The sequence below is a fragment of the Marmota flaviventris genome, chromosome 18 (genome assembly GCF_047511675.1).
Source record: "Marmota flaviventris isolate mMarFla1 chromosome 18, mMarFla1.hap1, whole genome shotgun sequence".
Taxonomy (NCBI): Eukaryota; Metazoa; Chordata; class Mammalia; order Rodentia; family Sciuridae; genus Marmota; species Marmota flaviventris.
In genome coordinates, this window is record NC_092515.1 from 9,496,093 (window position 1) to 9,518,417 (window position 22,325).

The following is a 22,325-nucleotide window of genomic DNA, read 5'->3' on the forward strand; positions in this document are numbered from 1 at the left end:
CAAATAATCAAATAAATATATTTAAAAGGGCTGGGGATGTGGCTCAAGCAGTAGCGCGCTTGCCTGGCATGCATGCGGCCGGTGTTCGATCCTCAGCACCACATACAAACAAAGATGTTGTGTCTGCCGAAAACTAAAAAATAAATATTAAAAAAAAAAATAAAAAAATAAAAAAAAAGTAAAAAAAATAAAAAAAAATAATAAAAATAAATATTAAAAATTCTCTCTCTCTCTCTTTAAAAAAATAAATAAAAAGAGCTGGGGATGTAGCTCCGTGGTAAAGCACCCCTGGGCTCAATCTCCTATGTTAAAAAAAATTATATATTTAAAAAAAAAAGTTGACATTTGTGAGTGTGGCAGGGAATGTGTGAGGGGCCTCTCGTGTGTCCATGGGGCCCAGCAGGTCTGTGTGTCCGAGGGTATGTGTGGGCTCACATTTGTGTCCATGGGTCTGTGCATGTCGGCTGGGGGTTTAAGGTGTTTGTGCGGATCTGCGTGTGTCGGGCAGGAGTTGGTCATCGTGGTGTGCATCTGGGTCTGTGTGTGCACGCACACTTGTGGCGGTGACGAGGGTGTGACCCAGTGTCGCCAAGAGGACCTGATGACTATGAAATCCAGCTTCACATCAAATCCATCTTGCCTGTTGTTAGGGCCAACAAGCCTTTCCCTTCAAGGACCCCACTGACCCCCAAGACCCACTGAGCTCTGGGTACTGCAGGGACAGGCGGGCAGCGCCGGGGTTGGCTGGAGACCCATCACAGCATCTGTTCCTTCTGAGATTTCTTCCAGGGTCTCTCTGGGACCCTGCTGTTCCCTTTTACCTTCCAACTGCTCAGGTCCCTACGGCCTTGAGACCACTGTCCTCCCAACTGGGCATCCACAAAGGACAGTCCCACCACCCCGCAGACCTGGTATGGAGGGCACTGCTCAGTGGCTCCCAACACCTGTCCACCTCACCAAGCCCACCCTCCAGGCAGGGCCGCACCTGTCCATTCTCCCAAACCTCTGGGGCCTCTTTCTAGTCAGGCTGAGCTGTGAACAAAAGGCCAAGTCCATGCCCAAGGGCCACTCAGGGCTCTGTGTGCTACCACCAGTGACCACCTCCTCTCAGGGCACAGCAGGGAAGAAAAAGGGGCTGGGGTGAGGTAGAGCATGTGCCTGGCACTCTGAGGCCATGGGTGCGTCCCCAGCACCACAAAAAGGGGCAGGGAGGGTGGGCAGGATTTTTACTTACCAGAGATGTTCCGGCCAGTTCTGCGGCCGAGTCTGGGGGGTGGAATTTGTTGTGAACCCCTCTCTGCAAATACCCTTTGCTCTTGCTGAACTTCAGCAGAGTTGGGGTGTAGACAGTTGCTGTCCGGTTTTTCACTGCTAGGGGTCTCAGGGCCACAAGGCAATTCAAAGAAGCCCTCCACCCCCTCCAGGTCTTGGCAACCCAGTCCTTCCCCGATTTCAAGAACCAATCATGGCCCACTGCCCTGCACCCCATTTCTGCCCTGTCCCTATGACTTTCCAACACATCGGTGGCCAAGCCACCTCAGGTATAGAGTAGAGGGTCACACAGCCAGCACAGGCAAAGCCACATTCTAGCACCCCAAGGGCCCCCAGAGGTGTTTCAGGTGTGTTTCCCAGAAAATTGTTTTGTAGCTGGTCACCAACTGGGGTGCAGCTACGCAAAACCATGAGCCCTGTACCCTCCGACCCACAGAGCCCAGGGCAGAGTATGTTAACCAAAGTGAGGACATAGACACAGGGGTCCCCTTCATGGAAGACCCGAGTGGAACACCAGCAAGGGCCAAATCACCCTGGAGCATTGTCAGCTGCCAAGTCCAGACCCAGGACATCAACTCAGAGACACTTTTATTTGCATGTTGGCTTAAGCCCTCTTTTCAAGTTCAAGGAGGCCAAGTTACAAGTGTTGGCAAAATGGAGGCAGGAAGGCTGGGAAGTCCCCCCTTGCTCTGCCCTCCTCCCTTTTTCAAACTGAGCACTTAGAAGTTAAAACCCCGGGCAATGCCACCCTGACCTACAGCTTCTTTCTTTACATTCTTTGGGATATAGTATTTAAAAAAAAAATAAATGCACAATAGATAAGACGAGGGTCACTGGGTAGAGATATGGGAGGTGCTGCCTGTCCCTCTGTCCACCTCTATTTACAAGTCTGGAGGGAGAGAGTAGCTCCGCTGGGACCTGGGAGGGAGGCACCTTAGTGGCTGATGGGAGGTGGGGCACAGGATGCTCTGAGGTCCCCAGGGAACCCTCACAGCTGATCTTCTTGTTCTCCCTGCTCTGCTTCTGCTCTGGCCTCAGCCCTTAGCACCCTGAGGTTCCTGGCCTCACCTGCCCTGGGGACTCTCTTGGGCAGGGTTGGCAGCCGGGGAGTGTGCCAGAAGGCTCTCCTGCGTTTTCGAAACCATGAAAAGCGCCCAGGGGTCTGGAACCTCACGGTCTTGACTTGTTTCCGAGCCCCAGCCCCTGGGGCTGCCCCAGCGGCCCCCAGACCAGCTAAGGCTTCGGCTTCCTGGATAGCCTGGGCCTCCCCAGCCTCTTCCCTCTGATCATCTGAGGCCCTGGCCCTCTGGTCAGCTGGAGCCTCTGCCCCCTGGTCAGCTGGAGCCTCTGCCCCCAGGTCAGCTAGCACCCCTGCTCTCTGAATGTCTGCAGCCCCTGCCCCCTGGTCAGCTGGGACCCCTGCCCCCTGGTCAGCTGGGACCCCTGCCCTCTGGTCAGCTGGGACCTCTGCCCCCTGGTCAGCTGGGACCCCTGCCCCCTGGTCAGCTGGGACCTCTGCCCCTTGGTCAGCTGGGACCCCTGCTCTCTGAATGTCTGCAGCCCCTGCCCCCTGGTCAGCTGGGACCCCTGCCCCCTGGTCAGCTGGGACCTCTGCCCCTTGGTCAGCTGGGACCCCTGCTCTCTGAATGTCTGCAGCCTCTGCCCCTTGGTCAACTGGAGCCTCTGCCCTCAGGTCGGCTGGAGCCCCTGCCCCTTGTACAGCTGGAGCCCCTGCCCCTTGATCTGCTGGGGCCTCTGCCCTCTGGTCAGCTGCAGCCTCTGCCCCTTGATCTGCTGGGGCCTCTGCCCTCTGGTCAGCTGGAGCCTCTGCCCCCTGGTTATGTACACCCTCTGCCCTCTGGTCAGCTGGTATGTCTGCCTCAGGAGCTGGGGATGCTGCCTCCCCCTTCCGACGACGTCTGAAGGAGGCCCAGTTGATCTTGGGCCTCCATCTTCTGGAGGAGGTGGCCAGCGCGCTCCTATCTCCTGCGTTTCCCATGTTGTCCCCGTGGCTGGCACTGTGGTTGGGCCCTGACGCCCCATCTCTCTCCACCGGGGGGGAGGCTTGTGGGGCCTCCCCCACCTCGGGGCCAGATCTGGGAGCCCAACCCTTCACCCTTCGTTTCAGCTTCCCCCAGGACACCTGGCTGACGTACTCTCGCCACCTGTCTGCCTTGGACTGTGGGGGCCCCGAGTTGTTCTCGAACATGGGTACTGGCAGGTTGACCCTGCGGCGCACGGGTGGGGCGCTGGGCTTCTTCTCCCCGCGCCGGAGGAAGGCCTCCACCAGCTCCTCATCGTCCTCGCTCTCCAGGTCGCTGCCCAGGAATTTGCTGCCCAAGTAGCTGACGGGCATTTTGCGCACCTTCCTGCGGCTGCGCGGGCCTTTGCAGCCCTTGGCTCTGGAGGTCTCGAAGTCGCTGAAGTCGCTGTCGCTGGCGTTGCTGCTGTCGAACGTGCCCACGACCAGCCGAGGCGGAGGAGGGACCATCTGTTGGACTCTCCTCCTCACCTGGGGCTCCTTGGGCTTCTTGGGGGGCTGAGGCGGGTGTGGGGTGCTCTTCTCGATGATGCGGGCCACGTCCTCCAGGGTGCGGCCCTCTTCCTCTAGAAACTGAATCAGCCGCTCCCGAAATTCCGCTTCCTTGGTGGCGGGCTTGGAGATGACCCTCCACACGCCCCCCGCCAGCCTGACCTCCCGGGGGATGAGCAGATAGTCCACGTCCTCCCCGATCTGCAGCATGCCCACCGTGGAGTCCTCCTCCTTGCGGAACACCTTGCCGATCTTCTTGAAGGTGCCCACGGGCTTCAGGGCTTCCACGAGGACGTCCAGATCCACATCTTTGCAGACATCGGGGACGCTCCAGAGGATGAGGCAGTCGGGGGACGGGAGGAAGCCCCAGGGGAACCAGCCCCCGATATGGCTTTTCTCCAGCGTCTTTAAGATCTCCAGGGTGATATCTGGGGTGGGGGGCAAGGAGCCCAAACAGACGACGGGAAGCCCCTAGTCTAGGGGGAAGCGGGGCGGAGGGTCCCGGCAACGCTGCCCGGAGGGTCTCACCTCCCCTCTCCTTCCAAAGTCCCCTCCTGCAACAAGCCCAGTCTTGACCAAGTCGGGCTCCCCACAAAGGGCTGGCGGGTATCAAGTCCCAGGATGCTTATGTGAGCCGGGGTGAGATCAGTCCCGAGGCTCGAGGCCCGCTCCGAGATGGTAACGTGGTGTCCCGACTCCAAGTTGGCGCGCGAGGGCTGCGCGTCCTCCCCGGCCCTGGCACCCGGGACGCGGCAGGGACTTGGGAGAGGTCTTCGCAGACAAAGACGGCTCGGCGTGGCTGTTCAATATGGCCGAGGAGCTCGGAGGCCTCAGCCCAGCCCCCAGGAGGGTCTCCCGCCCCCAGGCAGGCGGCCACCCGCTCCAAGCTGACCTTGACGCGCCGCCCGCCTCCCGCCCGCGCGCTCAGGCGGTGCAGTGCAGCGCACGGGCAGGAAGTTCCCCGGCGCCCTCCCCCTGTGAGGCCCACCTTCCCTTCTCAGCTTACACTCCGGGACTGGGAAGACTGACAGGGGGGCTGTCCACTCCCTTCGGGGCAGCCCTCCCCCCAGGGGTGTGGCTGCGCCCCGGGCCTAGCTGCGGCGGTGGCTTCTTAGCTAAAGGGCGGCGCAGGCCCACGTCAGCACCTTTCCCCAAAGCCAGCGGTCCCCAAAGCTACCTTCCTAAATGTGCAGGTTTCAGACAAGCCCCGAGGTAGGATGTTAATGGAGCCGATCATCTGAGAGCCATTGGCGCCTTCGATTACAATTTAAAATCCACCGAACTGTTGGTACCCGCAATTCCTACCCGCACACCCATACTTGAGGGTAGAGAAGTCCGTGCCAGGTCTTATTGTACCACTCCCTAGAGTGGTGGTTGGCACACAGTCTGTGCTCAATAAGTATGAGTGAATGGATGAACCTAAATGGTCATCCGAAGGGACTGATGACATTTTATGGCCTAACCTGATAATGAAGTTCTATGCGCCTATGAAAACTGAAGCGGCTAAGGCCACGCAAGTTTTAGGGAACCGCTGTGCTAGGCGCCATTCTAAGTGCTTTCTATGAATTAACTCATGAAATCCGAACGATGAGACAAAAGTCCCATTTTACAGTTGGAGAAAGGGAGTCCCCCTCCCCCAAAATAAAATCACTTGCTCAAGGTCACACAGCCAGCCCCCAAGCAGTTGAAGTCTGGGTGTGAAAGCAGAACTGTTTTGACTTTTGTGTGGAGGTCAAGGAGTCCAGATGTGTCTGTATGCTGGTCACGGGCGCGCGGACTCCCCAGAGAAGTTTCTGGGGAGAGGGACCCCCCCCCCTCCGGCAGCAGAGAGCCTCCAGAGGCAGGAGAGAGTGTATATTTCATTTTACACGTTTTTAGATTGCTTGGACTTTTAGCAATCAAAAATGTCAATTAAAATAAGTTAAATAAAAGAGAAGGCCCCCAGGCCCCATCGCGGCAGACTGGGTCAGAATGCCTGGGCCGCGGGGAGCAGGCTGCGATGAGATGGCCCGTTGCACCACCACGGCTGCGCTGCTACTCACGTCGGTTGCAGGGAGTGCGGACTCGGAAGCAGGGAGCTTCCGAGTGAGCTGTGCTGCGCCTGTGGGTACAACCCTCGCAGCACCCTGGGGAGGTGGGTGGGCACCATCGCTACCATTTTCTTACAGATGGGAGATGAGGCTGGCCTGAAGACAGCTCTAAGTGGAGGCCTGACCACTGAGCCAGGTCTCGGGGGCTGGAATAAACACGAGGCCGCTGCAGGAGCAGCTGAGCCACTCCAGGCCTCCTTCCAGGGTTGGCTGCTTAACCCCACAACAGCCACAGCCTGTGAAGCAGCTGTCAGATGTGTCTCTGCTGGAAAACCCTCCATCTCCTTCAGAGTAAAATCAAAGCTCTCACTGCAGTCCAGGATACCTACAGCCTCGGCCCTGCTTCCCCTCTCCTGTGGGCTTCTCCCTCCCCTCCAGCTGCTGGCCCCTTTGCTGTTTCCCTGGCAGAGTGGGCTTGTTTCAGCCTCAGGGCCTTTGTACATGCTCTCCTTCCTCACAGAAAGTTCTGCCCCAGCCTACTCTTGGCAATCTCCCTCACCCTGCTCTCCCTTTCTCAGGGGCCCTTCAGCATCCTCCATTACGACCACCACCACCAACACCTCCACTGGCAACTACCATCTCCAGGTCTCCCGGACCCTGTTCAGAGCAGTCTTTCAACACATAGAATGGCATCCACTGGATGACCAAGGAAGCCAATTTATAGTGAAATGCAGGGGTAAAAAGTGATTTTACACAAAAGCCAGGTGCACTAATGACTTTGATAATAGTATAGAAACGATCCGGTGTAATTTTATTTCACTAATGGCGTGTGATTTTATTTAACTCAGAAAGAAACCAGGTAGATATTTAGAGAAAGAGGGGAGGAGGGAAAATAGAAAAGAGAGGAGGAAGCAGACAGATGCGCGGGGTGGAGGGGTTACAGCCTCGGCGGGGCCTTTGCAGTTATTGGCTCCGCGGGTTGTTTTTGCTCTTGCAGAGCCTGGACCTTGGGCTCCGCTGGATTTTCCTCCTCCCGCGCGAGCAGCCGCCCAGCCCTCGCGCGCGCCCCGGGGCCTCCCGCAGCCACGCCCCTCCAGCCTGACCCTCTCCCAGCAGACTAGGGGTCTCCATGGCAACCAGGAACGCTGAGGGGCCAAGGTGGAGGACTCAAGCCTTCCTGAGGCCCCCTTCCCAGGCCAGCTCCCCTGAAAACCTGTTTTGTAGGGGCCCAAATCCAAAACTCCTGGGAAGACCCTGGTGTCAAGAAAGTTGGCTTAAAGAATCCCAACTCTCCTTCCTAGAGGTGACCTCAGAGATGAGACTCTGGGTTTTGTAACCAGTATTTTCTTAAAGGGGGGGGGGGGCGGTCGGGGAAGGGAGATAGGTCCTAAAAATGAAAAGTCCTAAACTCAACATTCTCATAAAAATTGCCAACCCTGAAGCGCTGGGACGAACGCTTGTAAACCCAGAGACGCAGGAGGCTGAGACAGGAGGATCGCAAGTTCGAGGCCAGCTTCAGTCAGCAGAGACTCTGACTCAAATTTAAAAAAAAAATGATAAGACGGAGATTGGAGCTCAGTAAACCAGACCCCCAGTCCCCCTTGCTTCAATCCCCAGTACCAGGAAGAAAAAAATGTTTTGTCCCCCCTGAGCAGTTCTGCTGTGAGCGGTATTAAATGGCCCAGATCTCTGGCCTGGGCCACCACAGAAAGAAACCAAAACAAAACAATTATAGTTTTCACTTTAAATTTGTTTTAAAAGAAAAAAAAAAAGTCGGGAAAGAATGAAAAAGGAAGTCAAACCTGGCGGAAATCCCTCCACCCAGCCACGCTTCTCACCTGTCACTCATTTATTTATTTGGTACCACGGATTGACCCAGGGCACTTTACCACCGAGGCCACAGGGTCTCGCTGAGTGGCTTAGGGCCTCACTAAGTTGCTGAGGCTGAGTTGGAGCTGCGATCCTCCTGCCCCAGCCTCCTGAGCCTCTGGGATTACAGGCGTGCGCCACCGCACCTGACACTTTTTGCCATTTAGGAAAAAAAAAAATTTACTAAAAGTGACACATTTGGTGGGACAAGACAGAGGTTACTGTTAGATATGTCTGTACTGACAAAGAGAAGCAGAGAGCGAGGCAGAGAAAGGAAAGCAAGCCCGGCAGCTTACTGAGGGCATGTGTTAGGTTTAGAATTTACTGTACCAGGATCCCCCACACACACACACACCATCCTGGATTATTTCCAGCACAGCACTTCCTGATTTGGGGGGTGTTGCTGGGGACTGAACCCAAGCCTCCGGGTGTGGCCTCTACTGTGCTGCTCTCCCAGCCTCCTGATATTTTCTACTGATCAACTCACCCTGTGAGCATCTGAGCCCCACCCAGCAGGGACGGGTGTCCGCGGCGCTCACTGCTCCAATCTCAGCCTCTAGGAGAAATTGCAAAATATTTGTTGAGTGAGTGAATGAAGAAGGAGGGGGCTGCCCTGATCAGTTTCTCTGAAACGTGCATTTTCCACTCGGTAGCGGGTCCTGAGTCTTTCTGCATCAGTGTGCGCTCACCCACATCCGGGTATTTCTTCAGGACAGCTAGGGCCTCTGCAGAAGCCCATGAGCTACCCTATGGTGATGTTAATACTAACTGCTGACTGTGTGTGTGTGTGTGTGTGTGTGTGTGTAAGTGGAAATTGAATCCAGTGATCGACATTCCAGAACTTCCTCGGCCACCTCCCCTTTGTGGCTGAGACTGGGGAGCACTCAAGTCTGGGGTCTAGCTGGGATTGCGGGCTGGGCCACTGCACCTGGCAAACTCACTTTTACAGAGCACCTACTTTGTCCCTGGCCCTGTACATTTTCTCATTTAATCCCAACAACTCGGCCTAAATGATTGTTATTCTCATTATTTCCCATTGGCTCGGGTCTGTTGGATCCAGCCACCACACTGTCCGGTTGCCTCAGTGGGAGGGGGGAGGGGAGCAGGGTTGGTGGTAAGGTCCCCAGAGTTTTCTCTCTCACATGACATTGGTAATCTTGGCATAGACACCAGACTTGTCCTCAATCTTAATGCCTAGAAATCAGATCCCTGTCTACACTGGACAGGATATGAATTATCCACCCTTCCTTTCCGGATACTAAGCGGTTAACTGACAGCGTGGGAAGTAGGTCCCCAACACACACAGCAAGCAGCAGCGCTGTGTGGCAGCCTGGCCACTTAACTGCCCCCACCCCCACCCCAATTCAATCTACCAAAGATCTGAAAGTTGTTTGGAGGGGGCAGAAGCCAAGCCGGCAGGCCACATCTCTGAGGGCTTCATTCATTAGAATCCTTGGGGAAAGTTCCAGAGATCTACCTCCCCAAGACAGTATGAGGCTGCGGGTTGGTGGCTGGGCAGCCACAGGCAGGGACTGAGCATCCTGAGGAGGTGGGGCAGCTGGAACTAGGCACAGCAGGCAGATTGGAGGTGAGTTCCTCCATTCTGAGCAGCGTAGAGGCCCCTTTAGTGAGGAGAGGAGCCATGACATTAAAACTCCTGCACTGGGAGCTGCGCTGACTGACAGCTGACCTCCCCGGGAGCCGCCTCACCTTCACGGCCAGGTGCCTCCTCAGCATCTTAGATTCTGTCTTCTGAGCTGCATGGCCACCCTCAGCTGTGGGACTGTTATTATCAACCCATTTCGTGGACAAGGAAACTGAGGCACGCAGAGTGAGTAAATAACCCAGGCAGCGCCCCCTCCCCAGCTGCTCTGCCTGGGTTTTCGTTTTTCAAAATTGGTTTTATTGAAGCATCTGATACAAAGTAGCCTTTTAATATATATATATATTCACCCCTTTTTGTCCCGATATCCTGTTCTGCAGTTTGGTTATCCATTCCCTACCTGCGGGCCATCTGGGTTGTGTCCAGCCCGGCTTCTTGGGCTGCTGTGGATATTCCAGAGCCTAAGTCCCAGGGCAAGGGGCACACACTCTAGGGCAAAGAACCCTGTGGCATGAGGAATATTAGACCCATTTTATGGGTGAAGAAACTGAGGCCCAGAAAGGTGAAGCCTCCCCCTCCCCCCAGTCACACAGCTTAGTTGGTGGCAGAGCCAAGATTTAAACCCAGGTCTGTGCATTCCAGGGCCTCCAATGCCCTTTCTGTCTGGGGCACAGATTGGTTAAACGTCTCCCAAAAACCATTACCTGGGCATACTTGCCTGCTTGGCTCTTAGCATCCAGGGTCCAAAACAGCCTTCTGCAGGCACAGAGGGAACAGATGCCTCTTTTGAGGGATACTTATCAGTTTAGGAATCTGAGCTGGAAAATCAGGCTAAGGTCTTTGTGGATGCAACACACATTTGTCCCTAGTCCAGGATCCCAGGGGCCAGTATTTCACAGCTTCCTCCCTACCCGCCCCCCCCCCCCACACACACACAGCACGTTTTGCTATTTTTTGTTTGTTGTTGTACTGGGGATGGAACCCAGCAGCACTTTTCCACTGAGCTCCATCCTCAGCCCTTTTTTATTTTTTGAGACAGGGTCATACCAAGTAGCTGAGGACCTCACTAAGTTGCTGAGGCTGGCCTCAAACTTGCAATTCTCAGCCTCCCAAGGTGCTGGGATTACAGGAGTGTGCCATAGCCCCCAGCCTGGCTACACAGCTGCACGTTTACCCACATCTCTGAACCTGCAGAAATAGGTGGCTGCTGTCCCATTTTACAGATAAGATAACTGAGGCCCAGGAAGGTTAAATGCCTTGCCCAGGCTCTCACCCTGGTTCATAATCCAATTCCTTGTCGGCTCTTCCGAAATCCGAAGGAATCTGAACACCAAGAGCTCAGCATGAGTAAAGAACATTGGAAGCCAGCCTTGGTGGCAATGACTGTGGTCCTAGCTACTCAGGAGGGTGAGGCAGGACGATCCCTTGAGCCCAGTTGCCAACCTGTGCAACATAGTGAGACCCCCCCGCTGAAAAACAGGAAGACGGAAGGAAAGAAGGAAGGGTAGATGGATGGGGAGGGAAAGAGAAAAAACCTAGACGTAGGCAAATATAAGAACACTCATAGTCTTCTTTGGTGTCAATATACTACTTTTTCCTACAAAATTATTGTGATTATGGGGCCTGCCCGACTCCCTGGGGAGTAGACCCTACAATCTTAGTTTTGGTCACCACATCATTGTTCTAGAACTCAAAGTTCCCTGGGCTGGGGGTGCAGCCCAGTGGCTGAGCGCTTCCTTAGTGATGCAAAGTCCTGGGCATCCCCAGCATTGCAAAAAATAATAATAAAATTCAAAGCTGCAACAATCTGCAAGTCATTGCCACTACAGCTGGCAGGAGGGCTCGGTCTAGGGATTGTGGCCCGCAGCGCAGCACCTTGCAGATGAAGGAAAACATAGATTCCCCTCAAACACTGAGGACTAATGAGTTAAGGAGGTTAGGAGGCAGAGCACTCCCTGTTCTTTTTCTCTGTCCTCCTAAAGGCAGGACATAAATCCTCCTCCACTGGACACAGCTTTTATCCTCTCAGAGCCAGGCACCAGAGAAATCTGAAAACAAACACAATCCTCCTGTTTATTTGCATTCCACCCGATTCCGCTTTTAAGCTTTTAAGCTGCTGCTTTGTCTTGTCCCGTGCTCCATGGATTGTTCTCGGGCTGGAGCTCAGGGGTCGCCCTGCCCAGCACACAGGGGGCCCTGGTTCTATCCCTCACGCTGCAAAAACAGACACCAAACACGCATGCAAACAAAACCCCACAGATTGACTCTTTGTCTAAAAGGTATGAGAGTGTCTGGCTTTGGTCACTGTCCTCTCTCCTGCTCCTTTGTGCAGTGCCTTGGAGCCCAAGGACCCTGTGCTGCTTTTATTCCTGATCTGTTTTTCCATCTGGCCTCAGGTCTTGGGAAGCTCATGGCATAGAAGAAACCTACATATTTTGGTCCTCTTGGCTCTCATGATTGGATAACATTCCTTTTAAAATAACACAGTCCTGGAAACCTTCAGACAATCCATGGAAGAGATTTTTTTTTTTTTTAAAGAATTTTTTTTTTCCAAATTGAACCTTATATAGACCCCCCTCAACTGCCCAAAACATTAAAGAGCAGACTTGTTTCAGTAGCATACATTTATTTTGTCAATTCTTATTTGTACAATAGAACATCAACCACAAAAAGCGATGAAGGGTTTCAGCTAAACCCACCTTTGAAATCGGGGCTTTACAAAGGCAGCTGCGGCCTGTCCAATCTACTTGGGAATTCCGGCTTGGAATCTGCTGTGCTAGTGAGGCCTTGTCTCAAGGTGGTTGATGGTTTTTAATCTAATGGTGTGCATTGCAACCCTGTCAGACTCTCCAATGGGTCCCAAAAAGTCTCGGAAAGGAAGTGATCTTGATGCATCAAAACCAACACACACTCAGGTTGTGTATCACAAATACAAAAGCTAGATGGGAAACACCCAAACCCATGAGAAGCACAAACACTGTCTCAGGACTGCAAAATGATGATAAGAAATGTCACATTGTCCTATACAACAGTTGTGCCCTGAAGGGAGCACGGTCTGCATGCAACAAACATGCTGGGACCTGTGTGGCCTTTATCCAAGTTCAGACTGTGAACAAGAAGCAGAGTGGTAGAACGTTCTGCGAGTGGATGTGCCCTGGGCGGGGATTTATAGGAGATGAAAAGATCGGTATGGAGCTACAGACTTCTTGACCATGGATGGGCAGAAGTTCAAATATATATGTGAGGATGGCAGGAAAAGCTTCATCCCACTGTTGTGCGCGCAGACACACACACACACACACACACACACACAAAGACGCTGAGGTCAACGCTTGGGAAATGGGCAGCAATCAGAGTCTTCAAGGTTGGGGTTTGGTTACATCAACCAAGTGAATCCTAAAAATTCCTTAGGTTTCTTGAAGCTTGCTGGGAACCAGGGGGACCTAACAGGACCTGAGGGGTCTGGCTGTTAGGGTGAGGGGTTGGCTCTGGTCAGGGGTTGTTGGGGACAGCTTTCCAAACAATGACAAAGGGGAATGGATGCTGGAGGTTCTACACAGGACTGATGCCCACCCCCCTAAGACACTGTGGGGCTCCAGTGGATAAGAATCTAAGCATGTGTGTGTGTGTGTGTAAATTACACTTTTGAAAATAAAGTCATTCAAACCTTTGCAGATCCCTGAACCGATGGAGGTTTGCAAATTCAGCCTGGTGTTCCTGAAGGAGAGAGGACTGGACACTCACAATTGCATTTTATCTGATTCCTTTTCTCCTTCATCACCATCCAGGGTACTCAGCTCACGGGATTGGGGACTTGGTGTTTCTTAATGACTCTTCAAAGTGGACTCTTACTTAGTTTTTCTTCTCTTTTACGGGAAGTCTTGCCTTTCCTTCTTTAGAGAGTGGAGCGACCGCCCCGCCCCCGCCCGGGAGGACTTCTGGGACTTAATGTGGGGAGACCCACTCTTCACCCCAGGGCCAATGAGGGCAGAAGCGCCCAGTCTCACCACTTCTGCAAGAGAGACAACGTGTGGAGAACAGCGACAGTTTTTGAGAGTCATGCACAGTTCCTCAGTGGTGGTGAGCAGGGAGCCAGCTCACCAAGGTGGCACCCTCGGGACAAATTCGAGCCAGAGGTACATTCAAGGGACATCCCTTTGAAAGACGGAAAACCGCTCTAGACTTTGCAATGGCGGGATTTCCAGAAGAATGTAAAGATACGGAGTCTAGGTCCCTTGTCCCTCACCAGCGGGGCCATGCGCAACACCTGGCCCCTGATGATGGCGGAGCAGGGGTCACCTTGACAGTCTTCCAGGCTGTGCGTGGGTTTTTCTCAACTCTGGCAAAAGACCTTCTGCAAACCTTGAAATCCAGAACATTGTGTGTCCCCTCCGTTTCCTGCAAACCCCAGCAGGCGCCTGGGGGCAGCTACGGTCTCCACGGCAACTGTCGGGACGCAGGGCTTTTCTCTGGCTCCGACTGCGACTGCGCGGCTGGTCCCGCGCTGTCCCCGCTTAGTGAGAAGCCGGTCTTTGTGACCCCTCCTCACTCAGAAGTTACCCTCACTCACTCAAACCCACGCACACACTCAGGTGCCTACTCTCAAATGTCACCCATAGGTTTTCAAATGACTATCCACCGGAACTCAGCACAATCATGCGCAGATGCCGCGCATAAGCTGAGCGCCCTGCTCAATCCGTGTATTCAGGTGACTCAGATGTCATCCGCATCGACTCACATTGGGTATGACAGCCACGAGGGCAAGGTTTAGGTCTGAATTGTTTCCCGCCATTTCCCCAGTGCCTAGCACACGGCAGATGCTCAGGAAATATTCGCTGGTTAGAGGAAATAATGAATGAATGGGCCGATGAGTGAAGTATCCAGACTCAACCAGACGTGAGCACGGAGCCCACCTACAGCTACTCAGACCACCTCCCTCCCTCCATGTGTCCAAGTAACACGATCATTATGGTCTTTACCCACTGACGAGTGAGTGTCCTGAAGGCAGGGATTATTATTATTTTTTAATGCTCTTCTGTATCCCCAGCTCTTAGGACAAAGCTAGGGCACGGCAGGTCCATAAATATCTGCAGAGCGAATGAAAGAAGGAAGGACCCACATTGAACCAGATGTTAGCCACACCCACTCGGCTGCAACCCAAAGTTAGATGAAAATCCCTAGTTCATCCACACTAGTGCGATGTCACCTCTGACACTCATTCTTACTCAGAAGTCACCCACTCATTGGAACCACCACCGTCCCTTGGCGCAGGCTACCCCCCTCACTACACCCCCCAAGGTTCCTCAGCTATGCCCGCCCTCCCCCGTCACCCCCACAACCACTCAGAACATTCCCACGCTGCTCCACGTGCCCCGCCCCCCGACGCCAGCTCACAGCTTCTTGTCGGAGGCGTGGCGCCGTCGACGGTTTTTCTTGTGCTTCCTCTTGCTCCTCTTGCCCTCTCCAGCCTTGCTCTCCTTCTCCAGGGAGCTCGGAGGTGGCACCGCATCCACCCTGGCAGTGGCCCCGGCCTCTGGGTGCTCCCCAGGCAGAGGCAGGCAGCACTTCACGGCGGGCAGCTCTCTGGGACCTGTCGCTGTCGGGCACAGTTCCTGTCTCAGGACTCGGGCCACATCTTCCACCGTTCGGCCCTCGCTCTGCAGGAACAGGTTCAGCTTGGTCAGGAATTCGACGTCCTGCTTCCGGGGCATGTAGACCACTCTCCACATCCCGCCCTTGCCCTTGATCTCCCTGGGGACCACGGCATAGTTGAGCTCCTCCGCCAGTCTAATGATGGCTGCCTTGGTCCTGTCTTCCTCCAGAAAGGCTTTCCCAGCCACTTCGAATTTGCCCAGAGGCTTGAGAGGGACCCGTATGATCTCCTCAAACTCCTCGTGGTTGCAGTCCTCCGGAATCCCCAGGATCATCAGGGACTTGTAACTGTCCACCTCCAAGGCCTTGCACCCGTGCTCCAGCAGTGCGATGTCCTTGACACCAAACAGCATCTTGCCCAACTCCTTGAGGCAGCTGTATGCCCGCTGGTGCGCGCTGGAGCTGCCTCGGGAATCCAAAAACTGATCCAGGGTGCCACGATCGCTTTCCCAAGCCTACCTGGGAATGAGGCCTCACCGGCGGAGGCTAGAGACAGACCCAGCTAGAAGCTCAGGCAGGGCGTCCCCGGTCCCTGCGAGCAGGGCTGCACGATGTAGCCCTAGGAGAGGGGACTCACGCGTCCCAGGCTACCCGAGGTGGGTGTTTGCCAGCCGATTCGTGGCTCCCGGGTCCGGCGCAAGGCCGCACGAGGGAGGGTCTGAAGATGCCTCTTTATTGGTGGTGGCCTCCGAAGGTCCCCCAGGCCCTGACAGTCTCAGCAGATTTGTGACGGCTGATCTCCCTGGGACTGCTGCCACCAGCGCGTCCTGGGTGCGGGTCTGGCAGGCAGGGTGACTCGTCCCCTACCGCTGGCCCAGAGGTTGCCCTTAGTGCCCTGGGGCGGGGCCAAGACCAGGACGCGGCCGCTGCACTTGCTCCTGCAGTGACGTCACCGCCTTCTTCCGTTCTGCGGCCCGGAGATCTCCATGGCAACTGCTAGAGCATCGCCTCTGCCATTGGCGGGCCCCGTCGCATTGAAATCAGAGTCCGAGGGGGTCACTCGGAGGTGAGGGGTCAGCTACCCAATTTCAAAAATCCCCACTCTTTGGAAAAATGGCTGATTCCGGAGGGCTGGGGTGGGGGTGGGGCACAAGGAAGAGACAAGATGAACCTAGAACATCTTTTGGGGACACAAATTTGGAAAATGTATAAAGACAGATGAGAACACCTGGAAGGACTCAGGAGGCAGCTTAAAGGACCCCCACTGGCCAGTTCAGATGACTTGAGCATCAAGTTAGAAATAAGAGTAACAGATTATAACCCCTCCGCGCAGATATAAATGAATGGGAAGTTTGTTGAGGAATGTGCGCAGTTATAAGACCTTGTCCTTGTAATACTTTTTTTTTTTTTAATCTGATTCATTTATTTCATGATCATGCGTTTCTCGGAAAACTTACTGGTGAAATGTGAAATGTTACAAAGTAATCGGGAGATTACAAAGTACAGAAGAATAAACCCTTTTTATCTTTCCACAACTTTGCTCTTTATTTCAACGTCACACATCACAGTCTGCGCAGGCACGTGCCCTTACACGCACTCAGTAGATTCCTTTCCTGCAGAAAGCTAAAGCCGGAAGGCAGAGAGAGAGAGAGAGAGAGAGAGAGAGAGAGAGAGAGAGAGAGAACATCAAGTATGTATCGTTGCCACTTGATGATGCTGGCTTCCAATTTAATCTCCTGCCCCTATAATACTTATTCGTCAAAGGGACAAGCACCCTTTACAATGAAATGTCCCTTAATTTTTCTTTTTTTTTTTTCCCTTTTTAAGATAGAGAATTTTTTAATATTTATTTTTTAGTTTTTCGGTGGACACAACATCTTTTTTTTTTTTTATGTGATGCTGAGGATCGAACCTAGCGCCCCACGCATGCCAGGCGAGCAGGCTACCGCTTGAGCCACATCCTCAGCCCTTTTCTTTCTTTCTTTTTCTTTCTTTCTCTCTCTCTCTCTCTCTCTCTCTCTCGCTCTCTTTCAAGACAGGCCTCGCCTAGTGGCTTAGGGGCCTCACTAAACTGCTGAGGCTGGCTGAGAACTCCTGATCTTCATGGCTCAGCCTCCTGAGTCCCTGGGATTACAGGGGTGCCCCACCACACCCAGAGGAGTGTCCTTCTTTGTAGGACACACATGCCGCAATATTCAGGGAGCCTATGGCACCAAATTGGCAAGGTACTCTCAGAAAGGTTCAGAGCAAAAACTTCTCTGTGCCATCTTGGTAACTTTTTTTTTTTTTTTTTTTTTTTGCAGGTTTGTGGTTGTTTCAAATAAAATTTACACAGGGAAAAATAAATGTCCCCTATCCATTCCCCCCCCCCCCACTGTGTCCATTCTGCCCTCCCTAATCCATTAATAAAGGCCACCTGCCTGCTCCAAGGGCGGGCCCTGATTGGGTGGAACTAACAACCCCACCCCTTTGCCACTTAATTGCTTCAGAAATGGTCACTCACTGGGGCCCAAAATAATCGGGACATATCTCCCTGGTCAGAGAGATTGGTTAGAGCCTGGACTCAACTCAGTAAAGCCATTAGAATGACGGGAAGGACTTCTGCGACTAGTGAAGCAGGGATACTCCCCCTCCCCCAAATATGAAAGAGTAAGCCTGGAAGCTGCAGAAGGACATTCTGGCATCATGAGAGAAGACATTTCTTTTGGGTGCTGGGGATAGAACCCAAGGATTCCTGCACATTAAGCACCCAGCATGACACTGAGCTGCATCCACAATCCTAGAAGAGGCTGTTCTGAGGAGGAAGGCAGAGCTAAGAGAATCACTGACAAACCCAGCCATAGTCCTAATGACACCACCTGTCTCTGGATCAAACCATACCTGAAACCCATTCCTCTGAAACTTTATTTTTAAATACTCATTGAATTACAATGGCTGTAACGAGGAGCATATAGATTATAAATGAAAACCCACACATGAATAGCACCCAAATCATAAATGGACACCATCAGCATCCCAAGAAGGGTGTCTTGTACTCTGTCCAAGTCACTGTATCCTTTCAAGGGTAGCCAGCCCCCTGACTTTCAAGGTCACAGATAAGTTCAGTTTGATTTTTGCATTTTTTTATGACGGATTCACAGACTAGGTGCCCTGTGTTTCTTGGTGAACATATATGTACACATGTGTTGCTTCTGCCGGGAGAGGCAGCACAGTATTGGTCTAACCTCCAAAGACAAACTTCTTCTCCCAAATTTCAAAGACTTTCTCCCATCAATGCGTTTTTCTCCTTTGGGTCATCCTGGGAGCAGACTGGACAGGGGGCCTGTTCCCACTTTAGGGCAGGGCAGGGCAGTGAGGGATCTGGGAGTGACCAGGAGGGAAGAGGCTCTTCTGGGCAGGCAGGTGGCTTCTCTGTTGGGGACCTTCCATCCAGGATCTGCATCAAGTGGCCAGTGCGGGTTTGTCAATGGGCAGAGTCTGAGGGGGAGGGGGGAGTGTGATAGTGACCTTGCGTCCCGTCCCGTCCCAGGGCACTCCACTGAGAGTTGGAGGGAAAGGCTTAACTCAGAGGCCACGAATTGGAACCCTCTCCTCAGGAAACTGGGCTCAGATCTGCTTGATTTGTTCAGCTCTACTTTCCAAAAGCTTTAAGTCAGTGACCGACTTTTAAAATGAAACGTAAAAGGACTCCAGATTTCTGGCTTCTATTTGAAATGAGAGAATCTGCTAGACAAGGGAGCCCACACTCCTAGTCCCAGCCACCTGGAGGCTGAGACCGGAGAAAGACTTGTCTGAGCCCAGGAATTTGGGGCCAGCCCTGGCAATATACCAAGATCCCTTCACTTAAAAAAATGGGGGGAAGAGAGGATCTGTCATACAGACCTTCATTGTCACCTGAAGAAAACCTGTTGGGACTGAGAAGCCTCTGCCTCCCTTTCAGATGGAGCTCCTGTTCCGGTTTTCCACAGGCCCTGCCAGTCCTTCTTGCTCCCCGTCCTTGATTTGCGTATCTGCATTCCCGCTTAGCTTTGCAGACGGGACTGGAGTGAGATGCCTGATTGACACCCTCAGTAACCTTCTTATTATTAACTCCCCCTTCCGTATGCTTGAGTAACTCTTCATAAAGGAATTTAAACACTGACTGATGGTGGCGATGCCCATGTCACCAGCACACGGAGGCTTCGCTTTTGTGTCAAGCTTCTCTAACAGCCAGCTGAAGCTTCTATTTTTCTTTGGTGATGCTGAGCGTGGGACCCGGGCTCTGTGCGTGCTAGACATGGGCTGCACCACTGAGCCGCACCGCAGCCCAGGCCAGCCATTTTGTTAATGTTCCCGCCATCCCCTCTGGGTTTTTATTTTTGACCCACGATCACCAAAGGTCCGATTCCATGATGAGTTCCTCCCCGGGTGAGACCCACAGAGGCCTTGCTCCTCCCTGGAGGCAGAGCTGGACAGGGCTGGCGGACCCATTACTCACCTTCTCCAGCACAGAGAAGAAAAGGGAGGCTTGCCCTCTCCTCCAGGGGGTTTCAGGAACCAGCTCTTCCATAGAGATTTCTTTGAAGCTTTAGTCATTTATTTAGGTACAGGGGACTGAACCCAACGGTGCCCACAGACCACATCCCCAGCCCTTTTTTGTACTTTATTTAGAGACAGGGTCTCCCTGAGTTGCTAAGTGTCTCGCTAAGTTGCTGAGGCTGGCTTTGAACTCTCGACCCTTCTGCTTCAGCCTCTTGAACTGCTGGGATTACCGGGGAGCCCCACTGATGCCTTATTTTGTCATTAAAAAGTCACCTTTCTGGCCATTGTGACACATGCCTGTAACCCCAGAGTCTTCCGAGGCTGAAGCAGGATGACTGCAAGTTGGAGGCCAGCCTCAGAAAGTTAGTGTGGCCCTAAGCGAATTAAGGAGACGTTGTCTCCAAATAAAAAACAAAAAAGGACTGGGATGTGGCTTAGTGATTAAGTGTCCCTGAGTTCAGACCCCACCATATCTGTCTATCTATCTCAGGGGTTGGGGTACGTAGTTCAGCGCAGAGAGCTTGCCCAGCATGTGCTAGGACCTGGGTTCCCGCCCCAGTGTTAAAAAAAAAAAAAAAAAGTTCACCCTCCACTCCACGCGGACAGTGTTCATTATGTACAAAGACGAATTCTCCTTCAAAAGATGTAGTGAACTTGGCAATGGAAACGGTTTGCCGTGGATTTTGAGTCCTTGGCACGCCGTGGTGGATCCCTGGGTTTACGCACATTCTGGTTCCAGAAGCAGGCGACACAACGGCTCATTTATTTGATCCACCAACGTTTCCTGAGAGGCTCCTTGTTCCAGGCCTGGGGTGCCGCGCCCTGGGGCGAGTGGGGCGGCTGGGCCTTAGGAGCTCTGCCGGGCAGCCAGGAGGGCACCCACCTCTGCCGTTTACAGCAGGGACAAGCCTGCGACCCCAGGAAGAGCTGATGCGCAGAGTCCACGACGTGCTAACGGAGCTCAGTTTTCCTGGGACGTCTTTCGCTAGAATTTAAAGAGAGAATTGTGTAAAGTGCTTTGGGAGCCCCAGCAACTGGTCCTGTCCAGGAAGACTGCCCTGATCTTGGAAGTCTTCCTGGAGGAGGTGACATTTGGGTGTTTTTGTTTGTTTGTTTTTTCTCTTTCTTTCTCTTTCTCTCTCTCTCTCTCTTTTTCTTTCTTTCCGGTGCTGGGGACTGAACCCAGTGCCTCAAGCACGCTGGCGTGAGCACTCTATCTACTGAGCCACATCTAAATACCACTTTTTTTTTCTTGTTCTAATGAGTTACCCACGGCAGTGGAATGCACTTTGACACATCATACATGAATCGCGTGTGACTTCTCATTCTTGGGGTTGTACACAATGCAGAGTCACACCATTGACTCTGTATGCACCTAGGGAAATGTCGCCTGACTCATCTTACTGCCCCCTCACTCCCCCACCTTCACTCCCCTCTGCCCCATCCAAAGTGGCTGTCTTCCCTAGAGTTTGTTGTAGATGAGCACCCACATATCAGGGAACACACTCTGCCTTTGATGTGGGGGGAATGGCGTATTTCACTTAGCATGATATTTTCCAGATCTAGCCACAAAAATACCATTTTTTTTAAGAGAGAGAGAGAGAGAGAGAATTTTTAAAATGTTTATTTATTTAGTTAGTTTTCAGTGGACACAACATCTTTATCTTATTTGTATGTGGTGCTGAGGATCGAACCCAGCGCCCCGCGCATGCCAGGCGAGCGAGCTACCGCTTGAGCCACATCCCCAGACCATAAAAAAATACCATTTTAAAAGTAGTTCGCACTGCTCTCCTTACACGGGCACACTATGTGCCAGACAGTATTTTAAGCTAGGTGTACTAAGTCATTTACTTTTTACAGTTCATTAGTTAATTATTGACTTAATGATTCAATCATTTATTTCTTCAGTGAATACTCATTGAGCAGTTTCTGTATGTTTTAGCCAGAAAACTGAGGATCAGAGAAGTCAGATCATTTTATCAAAGCCACTCAACTAGTGAGATTGTGAATACTTAAATTTTAAATATTTAGTATAAATTTTCTGCTTATATATTTTAGCCTTTTTCAAACTGGGGATCCTCCTACCTCAGCCTCCTGGAGTCTCAGGTGTGCACCACCACACTGGGCAGGGAGATCCTGTCCCAAAATAAAAAATAAAAAGGGTTAGGGATCCTCCGATCTGTGGTAGGGCACTTATCTAGCATGTATGAGACTCTGGGCCCCATCCACAGCAACCCACATGCGTACACACACAAACACACACACACACACAAAGTTGTTATCCTGTATTGTTTAGAAATAATAAGAAAAAGATCTAGACAAGTTCACTGCAGATGAAATATTCTTTCACATACTTTCTGTTTGCAGTTGGTTGAGTCCGTGGCTGTAAAACCCAAGGCATGGAGTCCAACTATATGAGTGGTCTTGAGGAGAAGGAGAGCAGGAAAGCCAGGGGTGGAGGGCAGGGAGAGATTTTGAATTTTTTACAGTGCACCAAGTAAAGGTTCCTTGATGCAACTTCCCAGGGAGGCAATTCAGCCAGAGTGGCTCCAGGGGCGAAGGTCAAAGCTCGACCCCAGGCAGCAGAGCAAACACTATGTAAAGGAGCAGTATTCCAAGCAAAGGAATAGCCAGTGCAAAGGCCCTGCGGCTGAAGACTGCTGGGGGGGGGGGTGGTCTGAGGAACAGCCAGGAGACCCTGAGGGAACAGGAGAGAGCTGAGGAGACAGTCAGAAGAGCAGGTGGCAGGAGAAGGGAAGTGACAGCTAGATATATTTTTTTTAATATTTATTTATTTTTTTAGCTGTAGTTGACACAATACCTTTATTTATTTATTTTTATGTGGTGCTGAGGATTGAACCCAGGGCCTCCCACATGCTAGGCCAGCGCTCTACCCGTGAGCCCC

General features: G+C 52.6%; 3 protein-coding genes across 7 annotated transcripts in view; all 3 read right to left on the reverse strand.

Annotated features, from left to right (window-relative positions):
- Window positions 1-1,843: 1,843 nt before the first annotated feature.
- Window positions 1,844-4,711, reverse strand: Ccdc8 (coiled-coil domain containing 8). Its single transcript, XM_071605215.1, has one exon. It carries the CDS (start codon window positions 4,013-4,015, stop codon window positions 2,261-2,263), a length of 1,755 nt encoding a protein of 584 aa, XP_071461316.1. The 5' UTR covers window positions 4,016-4,711; the 3' UTR covers window positions 1,844-2,260.
- A 9,962-nt stretch (window positions 4,712-14,673) lies between these two features.
- Window positions 14,674-15,553, reverse strand: Pnma8c (PNMA family member 8C). The gene has a single exon (XM_027945792.3). It carries the CDS (start codon window positions 15,310-15,312, stop codon window positions 14,698-14,700), a length of 615 nt encoding a protein of 204 aa, XP_027801593.1. The 5' UTR covers window positions 15,313-15,553; the 3' UTR covers window positions 14,674-14,697.
- Window positions 15,554-17,785: 2,232 nt separating this feature from the next.
- Pnma8a (PNMA family member 8A) overlaps window positions 17,786-22,325 on the reverse strand; it is a 43,525-nt gene continuing 38,985 nt past the window's right edge. For 4 of the 5 annotated variants that reach the window (XR_011705401.1, XR_011705399.1, XR_011705397.1 and 1 more), the window contains 2 exons: window positions 21,506-21,556; window positions 17,786-20,405 (listed from right to left, as the gene is read on the reverse strand). The gene's annotated coding sequence lies outside the window, so the exon portion shown is untranslated. The remainder of the gene's footprint in view (window positions 20,406-21,505; window positions 21,557-22,325) is intronic. The other variant, XR_003584179.2, reaches the window with a different exon arrangement.

Coding starts and splice junctions, on each gene's coding strand:
- Ccdc8 (XM_071605215.1), bottom strand. CDS start 4,015: ATGCTGCAGATCGGGGAGGACGTGGACTATCTGCTCATCCCCCGGGAG.
- Pnma8c (XM_027945792.3), bottom strand. CDS start 15,312: ATGCTGTTTGGTGTCAAGGACATCGCACTGCTGGAGCACGGGTGCAAG.